At 32.2% G+C, this 13595-nt stretch overlaps 1 protein-coding gene across 2 annotated transcripts; it reads left to right on the top strand.

Annotated features, from left to right (window-relative positions):
• The first annotated feature begins 2441 nt into the window (after positions 1 to 2441).
• SCaMC (Short Calcium-binding Mitochondrial Carrier) lies at positions 2442 to 13228 on the top strand. Of its 2 annotated transcripts, XM_034321715.2 has the most exons (10): positions 2545 to 2699; positions 3052 to 3260; positions 4365 to 4491; positions 4969 to 5056; positions 5128 to 5239; positions 11366 to 11524; positions 11685 to 11942; positions 12014 to 12181; positions 12261 to 12515; positions 12584 to 13228. In XM_034321715.2, the coding sequence occupies exons 2-10, from the start codon at positions 3069 to 3071 to the stop codon at positions 12656 to 12658; spliced, it is 1434 nt and encodes a 477-aa protein (XP_034177606.1). In that variant the 5' UTR covers positions 2545 to 2699; positions 3052 to 3068; the 3' UTR covers positions 12659 to 13228. The 2 variants fall into 2 exon arrangements, with proteins under 2 accessions (XP_034177611.1, XP_034177606.1); XM_034321720.2 differs by lacking the exon at positions 3052 to 3260 and having other exon boundaries at positions 2442 to 2699.
• Positions 13229 to 13595: the final 367 nt, after the last annotated feature.

The following is a 13595-nucleotide window of genomic DNA, read 5'->3' as shown; positions in this document are numbered from 1 at the left end:
CATTCTATAGACAAGAATATGTAACTTTCTTGGCGACTATTATCTGCATTTGGTACAATATCTCTGTTAATTTAAAACGTTTGTTTCTTTATTAAAAAATTGACTCAATCGATTGAGTGGTTTGATATGAATTATATTTTATAAATGTGATACAAAATTTGGTCAAACCATTTGCATTAATCAAGTTACAGCCTCTTTACGATATGGAGTGATCTATGCATTGCAATAGTTTTTTGGTTCTATTTTTTTCTTTTCTTTTTTTTTTTAAATCATACGTAGCATAGATATTGATAATTCCAGTTTTAGTGGAAGTGACAGATTTTTATGGAGTATAGAGATCGAAGAAGGTTGATCTTTCTCATTAAAAATATTGTTTTACCTTATTATACAGTCACTAGGTATGTTCATGTAGAAATATTTCTTTCAATCTAAAATGTGCCTTTGAATCATGCAGCAACAGAGAAAACTTTGTAAAGCATTTTACAGTTGCGCATATTAATTTTCAGTATTTCCTTATTTTGCAATATTGAGGCACATTATTCTGAGCTGTGGAAAGAAATGTAACCTCAGAACATAACTAGTCTCTTGTGAAAATTATAAACAATGGTGCAATTTTATTTGTTTTATCGTTTACTAATACAAATTTCTTTTGTTTACCATGGAACACTGAAATATATATAAAAAAATATACATAGAAAAATTGTATGAAAAATTGTTTTCTCAGTGTATGTGATTAATTTTAATTTCAAATGCAATTACGTTTATATTTAATCACATGAAGCAATAACAAATTTTCTTATATAAGTCTCAATATTTCTGTAAAAATGATATTTCCATTACAGACTTAGTACATAACATATAAGTACTAAATTATTTGCTCTACATTGGTGATACAACATTGGTGTTGATTATATTTAAATTCAAAACTATATTTATGTATTTGATAAATATGTTAAAAACTTTATTTATTTTTTTACTGGTTTCACAAATTTTTTTTTTTATTATGAGCATGAGAAAATTTGCAATCATTATGTGTTATGAAATTTCATTACAAATGCAACTGGCCATTGTACTGGAAATAAAAAGATGTGACAATATTACAGAAAGGGGCCATCTTTTAATTTTGTACATTAAACAAAATAATTTTTTAACTTATGAGAAAAAATTTTATAATAATTTTTAAATTTCAAATTAAGATACAAAATTTGTTCTTTATATTGAGTATCAAAACTAAAATCATAATTTTACAAATTCCATGAAAATTACCTTTTCAGTTTCTGTTGAAATAATTATTAAAAGATATTTTAGTCGGAGCACAAAATTAAATATAAGAGTTAAAACGTTCCTTTCTGTAAATAAATACCATGTTTATAGTTGATTCTAATACAAAATACATATATATGTTTATAAAATGACTAAATCTATTAACTTTCGTTTTAAACTGCTTCTTATATTAAGTTATTTACAAGATTAAAAACCTTGTGACCTTTCAATGTTTTCATTGTTTAAAACAATTATAATCAATAATCTGTCTAGTGATCTATTTAACAGAATGTTGCCCTTCAATTTCTTTTTTGTTTTTTATTTGTAGTATGACTCGTTAATAAATATAGAGTAAATGCGAAGAGGGCTGTGTACACTGGGAAGTAATAAGCGCAACAAATACTGTTTGTGCAAGCTTCAGATTAATTGCATGTTAAACATGTCACTATGTGTATAATGATACACACCTACCTATGTTAATGGTATGAAGCCACATACAATCTATGATTAACGTTCTTTGTTTGAACATATGAAACAATAATAATTATATACATATCGGTATATAATACATATAGTCAGCGCGCACTCGGCACTTAGCAGTACGAATAGTACTTTTTGAATAATACTTTGTTTATGTTAAATTAATTTCTGATTGTAAGATTTTTGTTACTTTATTCATAAACATAATGGGCAATCTAGTATGTGTACGTTCAGAATTTTTGTAATTAAAAGTTATTAGTCATTTGGGAAAAAAGGTAAAAGTATGTTACAATATGTTTTGTTAAATTCAGTTAAAACATATTTATATTGCCTATTATGTTGAATGTGATGTTAGTCTGGCATTTTTAATGTATTTTTCTAAATAAATAACAATGGAAAAAGTCACATTATAATATAAAAATTGTCTGTTAGAAGCAACATTTATTACCTTGGTTTCATTCACTGTTTCTGATATAGAAAAAACCTAATAGAAAATTCATTCAATATTTAAAAGTAATACATATTGCTGCAAAATTATTCACGAAAGTAGATTGTACTTTCTAAAAGATGTAATGTAAGCGAAAGCGTAATATATTTATCTATTAAACGTAAAGACAAGTTTTTGCCCGATTTGTCTTTTAAATTTGTTTATTAAATCAATATACATCTATGAAAATGTAAAGTTTGTATACCGATGATTGAAAATCCCGCCACGGAGTGAATTTAAAAAATTGTCTTTATCGATCGAAATTGTCTACGTGTTTCACGAGTTTGTCGCCAGATGGCGCCACTGGCCAGTGCCTGGCGCGAAGGACATAGTTCCAGCGGTGCTGAACGTAGTTGTGCTTCGACAGTTGCTCGGTCACAAGCAGAGGAAACGGTGTGCCGTTTGCTATTCAATCTTGTGGAATAAATATAAAAAGCGGTTACAAATCAATTTGTACAACAGAAACAAGGTACATAGGCTTAAAACTGTTTTCGCGATCTTCGTGTTGTTGCTTTCACGATGAAAGCTACGCAATAAATTTCGGTACGTATCATGACCATATAATTACGTTGTCCTGTTGTAAAATGTATGCGAATAGTTGTAAAATCAAGATACGTTGTTTAGTAGCCACCACGTGTACGCAGTTATGAGTTCCCTTTTAGGCGTGTATAACGATCGAAGCACTACGTACGGTTACGAAAAGGTAGCAAGTGGTCTGTGAGGCGTGCCTGTCTGAGAAATAAAAATAAAAGAACATCTGTGAACGGTAACGCGGGTGAATTGTAGAAAAAGTATATTTTTCGTTCTTTGCAATATATTAGTATAAAGTGAGAGAAAAATGCCTGACAATCGAGGAAATGTAGTGCATGGCGTAATGCCACCGCATTACCTACACAAATTGCCGGCTGAAGACGAGGAGAGGCTGGAAAATATATTCCAGAAATTGGATTTAGACGGAAACGGAAGAATCGATGTTAAGGATTTATCGAAAGCGCTTCGCGAAGTTGGCGTGGACAAATCTTATGCAGAGGTATGTGTTGGAATTCTGTAATTTATATTTCACTTTGTAACCGAATTATACAATTGCGGATGTTGTGTGCCATTTTTAAATTTGCAATATAAATTACTATATTACTAATTACTATATTTTAATTGAATATTCTTGAAAATTGTATATTACTAATAAACCTTCTCACATTCCGTGTCTCGCTTGATTTGAAAGGCATTTGTATATATTATGTAGGTGTATGTATGTAAAGTATGCAGTAGACATGTATTATAGATGTTACATAAAGATTGTAGGTTCTGGGTCAAAAACAGCATGTATTGATTTTGAATGTATCAAATAAAAATATGACAATTTTATGATGAACGATACTTCGCGTATGTTATAAAATAGTTTAAACGACATTTAATCCGTGGTATTTGTACAAAGTTCACCATGAACTTTAAACCCTTAAACATTGTACAGTTTATGGAATCATTAATCACTTTTTATTAACCATTTCTAATACTTTGTCGCAGAGTATATTTTTAACAGCCATAATTAATTCCGCAACATAAATTTCTTAAGTATAATTTTCCGCATAATAATCGAGTTTTCATTGTAATATCGGAAACCTTGGACTTAGAGTTAGTTACTGCGATATGTGATCTCTGTTATTTAATTTGAAGAAGGTTACCGTTAATATTCTTGCCGCATACATACATACATAGCGGCACGATTTGCGCTTAATAGAATTTATTTTGATTTCATTAAGGATAACACACATTGTTGTGCCATTTTGTTCAAGTACGAAGGAAAGAAAGTATTTTCCCATATAAATACATAACAATTGTTAACCCTTTCGCTGCGACGCGAATTTTTAAACTTGCACCAGTGGGCCACAGATTTCATATTAAAAATTTTATAATGGCAAAGAACTGCGAAATGTATTAAAATAACGGTACAATCTTGCCGATAGCACATTTTTCTTAATGGTGGTCACCGGAAACCACCATGACCCAAATGAAATGGCAAGCATCAGTCCCATCTGGTCCCATCGGTCCACCGTCGCAGCGAAAGGGTTAATACAAATTATTTTTCGCTGGAGAAATTTTTTTTTTAACGAAATGTCTACGAATTTTTTTACAGAAATTCTTGGCAAGATCAGACAGTACCAAGAGCGGTGACATAAGTCTGGCGGAATTTATACACTATGTTCGCGAACATGAAAAAAATCTACGACTACAGTTTTCTCATCTTGACAGAAACAAAGATGGTCAGTACATATATGATCAAATGTTCAATTACCCAAAGAGCTTAAGGTGGAAAACGAAGGTGTCTACACCTATCGACCAATAGGCATGAAACTGTTATCCGAAGTGATTTATCTGTTCATTTAAAAATCGATCATAAATCACTTTTCTTATCCAAAAAAATATTACTCGACATCATTGTTATCTTTACCTGTAATTATTTTATTCTTTTGTTAAACCCGCAGTATGGATTTTTCGAAGCAACTCGATAAAAAAATATTTCCTTTTGTTATGTCTAAGTGGCAAGGCCTAGGCAGCTGCTTAGGGCCCCCTTAAAATGACTTATACAAGATTTAATGTTAATTATATAAATTTTATTTGAGCTACTTTTTTTCTGTCATACACAATGTGAAGGGGCCCTTTTTTGTAGCTCGCCTCGGACCCCCGATATCTCAGGGCCGGCCTTGCTAACTGGTCGTAACCGAATGTTACTTTTACAGGTAAAATCGACTTGGAGGAATTGGTAAAGTCGTTCGAGGAGTTGGGTATAACGATGGATTACAGCGAGGCGAAGAGACTGTTGCAGCGGTAAGATTATAATAATTGCAAGATAAAAAGTAGCGATTAACATAATGAGATGAAACTTGTGTCAATGATAGAATGGACACAGATGGAAGTCTCACCATCACTTTCAACGAATGGCGAGACTTTTTACTGTACGCACCGAGTTCCGATCTTCCTGGTCTTATAGAATATTGGCATCATACAAATGTAAGTATTGGTAATATAATACTATGCTATCATTGGTATACATTGTTTAAGCTTTTTATTAATAATATCGAACCAGGGAGTGTTTGAATTCATTACTTATTCAAATTTCAATGCAGAGCCGGCCCTGGGCCTAGGCAGACTAGGCGGCTACCTAGGGACCCCATAAGACGATTTTGCGTCTAAGAATTTTCAATCAATCTTTATATACCTTTATAATTTTGAAGAGTAATTAGTTATACAAGCTTTAATGTTAATTTTATAAATTTTATTTGAGCTACTTTTTTTTATGTCATGTATGTGAAGGGGCCCTTTTTCGAACCCCCAAAATCTCAGGGCTGGCCCTGTTTCAATGACAGTATTTTTTATGAAATTGCGCAAGCATAGCAGTTGGGTGCATAGGATTCGAGTGTCTGCACTCTATATAACAGTTGTACGATGAACTCGAGGGTGTAGTTTGCATGAATACGAGGAACGATCGAGTCGGTGCAGGGCTCTGATTCGTTGACGAAGAGGGCTCGACCGGAGGTGTGACGTCGAGTAGTTGTCGTTCAAAATGACCTTGATAGTTTCCCAGCTGTTTCCAGTACCTCTCTCTCTCCCCTCCCATCGCTAATGCAACCCCTTCCCGAATCAACTTGATTTAAATACGCGTGCGCCATAAAAGCTAATCATTTTCTAGCGCATGCGCACAATAGAGTACCTTTTGCAAAGTCGATTTCGCATTGCGGACAGGACAAAAAAAGTTATAAATCGAACGATAGTTCGCGAGAATCGCATTGGGAATTTTTACAGCCGTCCTATCGTAACACCACATATTTAAAACAGTGAAAAAGTTCGTTACAAATGTGATGTAGAATATAGATATCTCTGATTGAAAAACTTTCTCATATAATCATATTTTCTTTACAACATTGCCATACAAGTTCTTACAATTTACTTTAACAAAGATAAATAATTCGGTTCCATCACTGTTTTAGTTATTGTTCTGTAGGGTGGTACAAAAAACATTATTGTTCACCAGATTTATGATAGGAAACTGCAAACATTTGCAATAACAATGAAAAACAACGAGTAACGATATTTAATGATAACAATTTTAGTCATGAATAATATTGTAATAATATGTACCATGTTATAATTTGACTGTTACATTTAATTACAATTTAAATCTCTGTCAGACAAATCTTCTTACGTTAATTTCTTGTACTTTGTACACTAATTACATTATTTAAATGTAACTGCAGATATAGTATACCTACATGAAGCAAGAAATTAGATGAAAAAATGGTCGATAATAATTACTGGAAAATGACGTTGCCTTTTTACAATCTTCGGCTTTGAATTAAATTTTTTATAATGGTGAAATATCTTGCAACGTTTCGTCAGCCATACGCTTACTATGTGAGGTCAGCGTCTGTTGATCATGAGTACAGAATACGATAGTGCTGTACCACGAATCTTCGTGCCCCTTAGGCCTGCGTTAAAATTTCAGAAATTCATTATTAGCAGAACGTTTACTGTCTGCTGCGAACGTCTGCCATCTAGTCTGCGCCTTGTTTTTTCACGCGATGACGCATTGCATTCCATTATTTTCATAATTGTAATTACGTTGACCATGCGTAACACGAGCAGATACGGTATACGAATTGACGTAGCATAAGGAAAATTATTTATTTCTTTTTTATTATTCCGTTTACCTTCTTCTTTGCATAGTTTCCTGTACAATTGGAAAACGGTATTTCTTCTTCTGATAGATGAAGAAATACACATACCACGCGTGACCGCATGCTTTGCTTGTTACGGTATTCGATTTCTGCGTGCCGGAATAGTTAACTTTCACATGAAAAGAGGCCACACGGTAACATATTCTCAAATGTGTCAACGTGCTAATTAAAGTTCTATATTATACATTTCATATTCTTTATCATTATTGTTACATCTTTATCAAATAGTTGTTGACACAAATGTTAAAATGTTTGTTTTATATTTTATAGCTTTTGTGCCAGGTATATTGCTTTTTAATTTATCAAGTGGTTAGGTAAATTCACCTTTAAAATGTGAAAAATTAAAGGCAAATTCTAACAAGTATTTTCCTTGTTAAAATACGTTGAGCAATGAGACATATACTATAGCGTACAATGTAGACCTTACAAAAAAAAGATGGTGGGGGGCTTTCCCCGACTAAATCAGCGATATCTGTTTTAACTCCCTTGCCGTTTCTTAGCGCTCTTCAGTCTTGAGATCGGACTCCGAGCTCTCATATCGTTAGTTTTATGGGGAGGCTCGTTTTACCTGCATTTTCTATACATTTTGTTAAACAGTTTCTAGCCGCCGTTGTTTTTAGTTGTCGTATTTCTCAGACATATTGAACGTACATACACGCAAACCTTTTCGTTCAGTTTTAATCGCGCTTTCTGGTACAAAATAAAACCTTTAGTGAGAATAGTTTTTGCCATCGTTAAATATAATGTACACGTTTAAAAAATCAAGACTATTGAAGAATGAATGCATTTCGCCTACCTGTCAGGTTTGCGAGGATTTCCTACAAAATTACCATGCACTTTTGCAACGGGTGAGTGTCTCCTCTTGTATAGTAGCAGGGTAACTATTTATGGACGCTAAAAGGGATAACAAGTGTAAACGCGATTAAGAATTTTGCTGTAGTCTTAATCTTCCGCGAACTCGCAATTTTTATTCCAACGAGGGGGAAAAAAGATTTATCAAAAGTGTAATTCCATAGTGTACTTTGGAATCTATTTGAAAATTAATACTTGCAAATTGCAGTAAATCAGATTTTTCATAGAAAATGTATTGGCTATCTTAATCAGGGCAATTTTGTATTGATAATTATATCCGCGAGAGGTTATAATATAGTCGCATAGAGGTTATGGCTGGCATATGTGTCACGTGGTTACGGAGAAAGCGAAAGTTTAAGAATTTTGCTCTATGCTTTCTTGCAAACTATTTTAGAACTGAAATCTCACATAATTATTAATCATTCATGAATAAATAAATTAAATCTATGCATCTAAGAAGATATCGGAAACATTTTTTATGTACAACATAAATCATGAATATTATTTTATAAAATGAATCACAATTTCAGTAGCTCTAACAATGTTCATTGATACTTAATTTGCTTATAAAACAAAATTGAATATGCATAATTAATATTAACTTTGGTAGAACTAGTAAATAGTGACAACTGTTGAAATGAACATATGTTCGAAAGTATACTGTTCATTGATACAGGAATATTATCAAAGTACAGGGATATTATAAGATTATTGAACTTAACCTATCTAACATTCCTAACGAGTATGAAAAAATGAATGAAATCGTATTTTGTATGATGTTGAATTAGGAAAACGTTGACAAAATGTGTAACAGTAGTGTGATTCATCGCAAATACGAATGTAAATCCATTCCCTTCTATAATTTGTTCGAGATTGTTCTGTACGAACGTCTCAGTCCTGTAAAGAGTTTCATAGGAAAATATTGGTTCTATACACATTTATATAATTATTTGAAAGAAAAATGCTCGTAATTATTGATTATTATACAATATTTATTGGAACTTAATTTTAAAAACTCGTAGCAAGTCGCGAAATGACAGTTCATATATCTAATACTTATCAGTTCATACGTTGGAAAATTTTGACGCTCCTGAGATTCATAAACAGAAATATCGTACGTTTACATATTCATAAACATAAAAAAGAGAGAAATCTTTACTGTGTAGAATATTATTTAGAAATCCGAGATTTCTAATATAAAAAAAGATATTTTTTGTTGGAATTTTTTATTCATTTTCTGTTTTTTTTTTCCTTAAATAAAATAGTTATTTAATAAAATCGTGAAGTGAGTTTTATGTGCGTCATTAACAGGCACAATATGCGTATAGTTATTGTAACCAGTAACCGGACGATTGTTATCTGACACTTGAGTTCTGATATCGATTTCCTCGTAAATTTCAACCGTCATTATTTCAATTTGTTTTTTATGAATGATAAAGCATGCTTTGTTACGTCTTACATAAGTTTGAACAGATTTAAAAAATTGCGGTATCATAAGTGCCTCGTTATTTTAAAATGGCGGGAATTTCAAATGTTCTGGAAAGAACTTGGATGAAATTAAAAAAATGCACTTGTTATTCAACCTTTTTGCAAACAATTGTTCGACATTCTTTTCTATTTTTTTATTAGTTAAAGAGTGACGTGTAGTTATGATAAAGCGCGCGACAATTTGAATCGAATACAGCCGGCTTCAGTCTGGTTGCTGAGTTTCTGGTCCGCCTTGTCAGCCAGGATCAAAATAATCGGTTGAGTCTCGTGACCACAGGCATCCTTAAGTTAGAAACAGAATATTGGTTGATTCAAAAGAAATTTGAAAGCTGACATTGGGCGAAAACCCAACTAGCTTGTTGGCTTTAAGCCAGACTTAATGACATAAAGCTGCATATACTTTCATTTTAGTCGTTCCTCGAATTTATTCGATTCAACGTCTTGTATATTTTACTTGTGATAAAAAAGAAAGTGCACATTACTTATCAAACAATGGACGGTATGGATTTCGATACAGATATCTTCTTTCAGTTACGACTAAAGTTAAGTATCTGTGATTCAAAGTTAAATACATACCTCGCTTTTACTATCAGGTTGTGTTGGAAATAACCGTAATTTCTGTTATACCTCTATGTGCATTCGAATTAGTTTTTTTGCTTGTATAAGCTGTTTTTTAACCCAAAAGGAATCGATAAAAAATGCTTGTGTAATCAATCGAAGATGTACAAGTTCAAAAACTAATTCAATGAAACCTACCAACGTCAAGGCTTCTTTGAACTTTTCCTGTTTTTTATGCCCGATATTTCTTTGTACGCGGAAAAAATTCAAAAGTGACATTTTTTTTTCATTACCGTTCCAGTATTTTTTGTATCAAGGCGAGCAACTTTATTCGACATTCCCATTGAGATAGTTGTTTCACTTACAATTTCCATAGTACTTTAATGTGTTCAAATTTGGAACTAAACATTTATTATATCGCACGCGTGTCAAGTATATTGTCTGGCGTCTACCTTTAAATAAGTATAGACAAATATAATGTTCAATCGACGATTAACTAATTTTTACTGACGTTAATTTACTATTGAATTATCGTGACATTGTTTACTTACCTGGCCTCGTCCATCCATTATAACACATTAACGTGTCTATAAAAAAGCTTACTAAACATTTTTTCCTCGTACTTACGCTTTTGGTTTCGTAATTATCAGGCTGCACCTAGTGACTTTTCACCGATTGTTTAAAAGCCGATTGACTTCGAAGGTCACATTACTCTTTCTGTGTGTTCTACGTAACAGTCACCCACTTAATTAATCGCAAATGTTTAAATATTGTTCCTGTTATAACGGCGTGAATTACATCCGCCAGAAAAATTACCGGATTTAGTGAGAAATTTGTTTGACCACGTGACATTTCGACCCGGCGGATCAGACAGAACATAACCAGCTTTTCATTCGGTTAAATTGTAGATATAACCAGTGAATACTGGTTCCGAATATACAGACAGATAAGATGCTCTGGGGGAATTATTTATTTCTCAAAGAAGATTTTGAACTGTTTGTAAATTGCTTTAGTCGTGTAGGATTATCACGCGCACGGAATTGGCGCGAAAAGCGAAGAAATTTAAACGAACCGTAACGGAGAGTACCATTGTCCCTTATCAAGAAAACCATAACACACGCGTTTTAAATTACGAATGTTAAATAAAAGTTAAGAGCATAGCAGTAAATTTGATTTACGGGTTGCGTACATATTTACATTATATAAATGTAAACCGTGAAGGCACGTTCTTTCGTACATATAAAACGTGGTAACAATGAAAGAAAAATACACGGCAGTTACGCACACGTAGTAGCCAGATGTCAAAATTACAGAATATGGCGTACAGAAGAAGGTTAATTATTAAGATATTAATCATGCATGATTTAACGAGATTTATCTCGCCATTCCGCGGCATGGTCTGTTTCAACGTGCAAAACGGCGGTTGTTTATCGGTGCGGTTACAAATATGAAATTTCGTTGAAATAATTAGAACGGATAATCATGTTTTATGTTGCCTTTCCAGTATATGGACATTGGGGAAGACATCGCTGTTCCCGAGGATTTCACGACTAATGAAATGGTCTCTGGAATGTGGTGGCGACATTTGGTTGCCGGTGGCGTAGCGGGTATCGTATCGCGCACGTGTACCGCTCCTTTGGATCGTATTAAAGTCTATCTGCAGGTAGGTTTACAAAATGAAAAGTATTCGTTATACTTCCTGTTCAGGGTATTTATTTTCAAATAGGTATTTAAAGTAAACGCATATTATTTAAGTACTATATGGTACAACAATATGCAAACGAATTAGCTCTGTTTCTTTTTACAAAGAAGAATACTTTTAGGTACATGGAACGCGACACTGCAAAATCAGAAGTTGCTTCAGCTACATGCTCCGCGAGGGTGGTTACAGTAGTTTGTGGAGAGGAAACGGTATAAATGTACTTAAAATCGCACCAGAAAGCGCGTTGAAATTTCTGGCTTATGAACAAATTAAAAGATACATTAAAGGAGACAACGTTAGGGAACTCGAGATTCATGAACGGTTACTAGCAGGATCTTTAGCTGGAGGAATTAGTCAGTCAACTATATATCCACTTGAGGTATAAAATAAAAAAATAAAAAATCATGTCATCTATGTATTATACTTATATATATATATTATATGTTACAGGTACTCAAAACCAGATTTGCTCTTAGAAAAACAGGAGAGTTTTCGGGTTTAGTTGATGCTATCAAAAAAATATATAGGCAAGGAGGTTTGAAATCATTTTACAAAGGATATATTCCTAATTTACTAGGAATTCTCCCATACGCTGGTATTGATCTGGCTGTGTACGAAGTAAATATAACATTGAAAGAATTATTTATTATATCATATCTTTTATCTAGATTGTTGATTATTAATATTATCGTTTTAGACATTGAAAAATTGGTATTTACGAAACCATGATAAAAGCGAACGTCCATCGGTCTATATATTATTATTTTGTGGAACAGCTTCTAGCACGACCGGTCAAGTGTGTTCATATCCATTAGCGCTAGTCAGAACACGGTTACAAGCTAATGCAATATCAGACAAGTATCCTAATACTATGATAGGTGTTTTTAAAGAAATTCTTAGAAACGAAGGACTTCCTGGTTTGTATAGAGGAATAACCCCAAACTTTTTAAAGGTATAAAATAATTTATATAAATAATGATGAATTTGATAAATTACTACATATATCATTTATTTTTTTAGGTGGCACCAGCTGTATCAATTAGTTACGTAGTATATGAAATCTGCAGGGAACTTTTAGGTGTTAATATGACGTGATGATTATTTATTTTAGGTGATATTAATTTAACTAAATTATTCTTTGATTATATTTTAAGGTGTATAATAAATTAGCCAATCGTTGGTTAATATTATAAGCAATTTGGCATGCTCTGCCTTCTGTTAAATGTAATATCGCTTATTTATTGTTAACTCGAAGCTTCCACAATTATTTAAACATCTATCATTCTATTTTTCGAATGTATCATACTATTGATATATATATATATATATATATATATATATATATATATATATATATTAATAATACACATTTATAAAATATTTCAAGGAAGAGAAAGAGAGAGAGATTAGGTAATACAAAGTGGCCAGCATAAAATGACTCGAATTAACTTTTAACTATTTCGTATTTATATACATTTTGTGTATGTGTTTGATATGTATTAATAATTTAGTCGTCCTCACAGTTATGACTTGCATTCATATTTTACTTCCATGAAGCAAAACAAAAATGTAGATCCATAATTTCAAGATAGTAACGATAGTACAAAGATATTAAGAAAAAAAAAAGGTATTATAACTTATAATTTCATCTTTTTTTCTTTTTAAGGGAAGGTAATGAATGATGTCAAATAGTTGCAATATTATAGCAAAAAATTTCTGTTTACAATTAAAAAAATAACGTCATTTAAGCAAATAATATACTTATAAAATTACATTTTATCAAAATGTAAACGAATGTATTACTTCAAAATACATTACATGATGTTACCGATTCTGAATATAGGGAGGATCGAGTTATATTGATACTGTGATGTGTATGATTATAAGCTACATTGAAGAAGTAATTCAATGCATAACATGTTATTAATTTAAAAATTTTTCATTTTTATCATTTTTTCCAGGCAGATACATATAACGGTAATAATAGATCCTCCGTTATAACAATGTTATGCTATGAATCACGTCATAAGTT

The sequence above is a fragment of the Osmia lignaria genome, chromosome 9, assembly GCF_051020975.1.
Source record: "Osmia lignaria lignaria isolate PbOS001 chromosome 9, iyOsmLign1, whole genome shotgun sequence".
In the NCBI taxonomy this organism is placed as follows: Eukaryota; Metazoa; Arthropoda; class Insecta; order Hymenoptera; family Megachilidae; genus Osmia; species Osmia lignaria.
The sequence above is the reverse complement of the archived record's forward strand: the minus strand, read 5'-3'. Positions and strand labels throughout refer to the sequence as shown.

What these genes read in the sequence shown, in the direction of transcription:
- SCaMC (XM_034321715.2), top strand. Translation starts at nt 3,069, where the DNA reads ATGCCTGACAATCGAGGAAATGTAGTGCATGGCGTAATGCCACCGCAT. An exon ending in GCGAAGAGACTGTTGCAGCG is followed by an intron (nt 5,057 to 5,127) that starts GTAAGATTATAA and finishes TGTCAATGATAG; the next exon opens with AATGGACACAGATGGAAGTC. An exon ending in AATATTGGCATCATACAAAT is followed by an intron (nt 5,240 to 11,365) that starts GTAAGTATTGGT and finishes TTGCCTTTCCAG; the next exon opens with TATATGGACATTGGGGAAGA.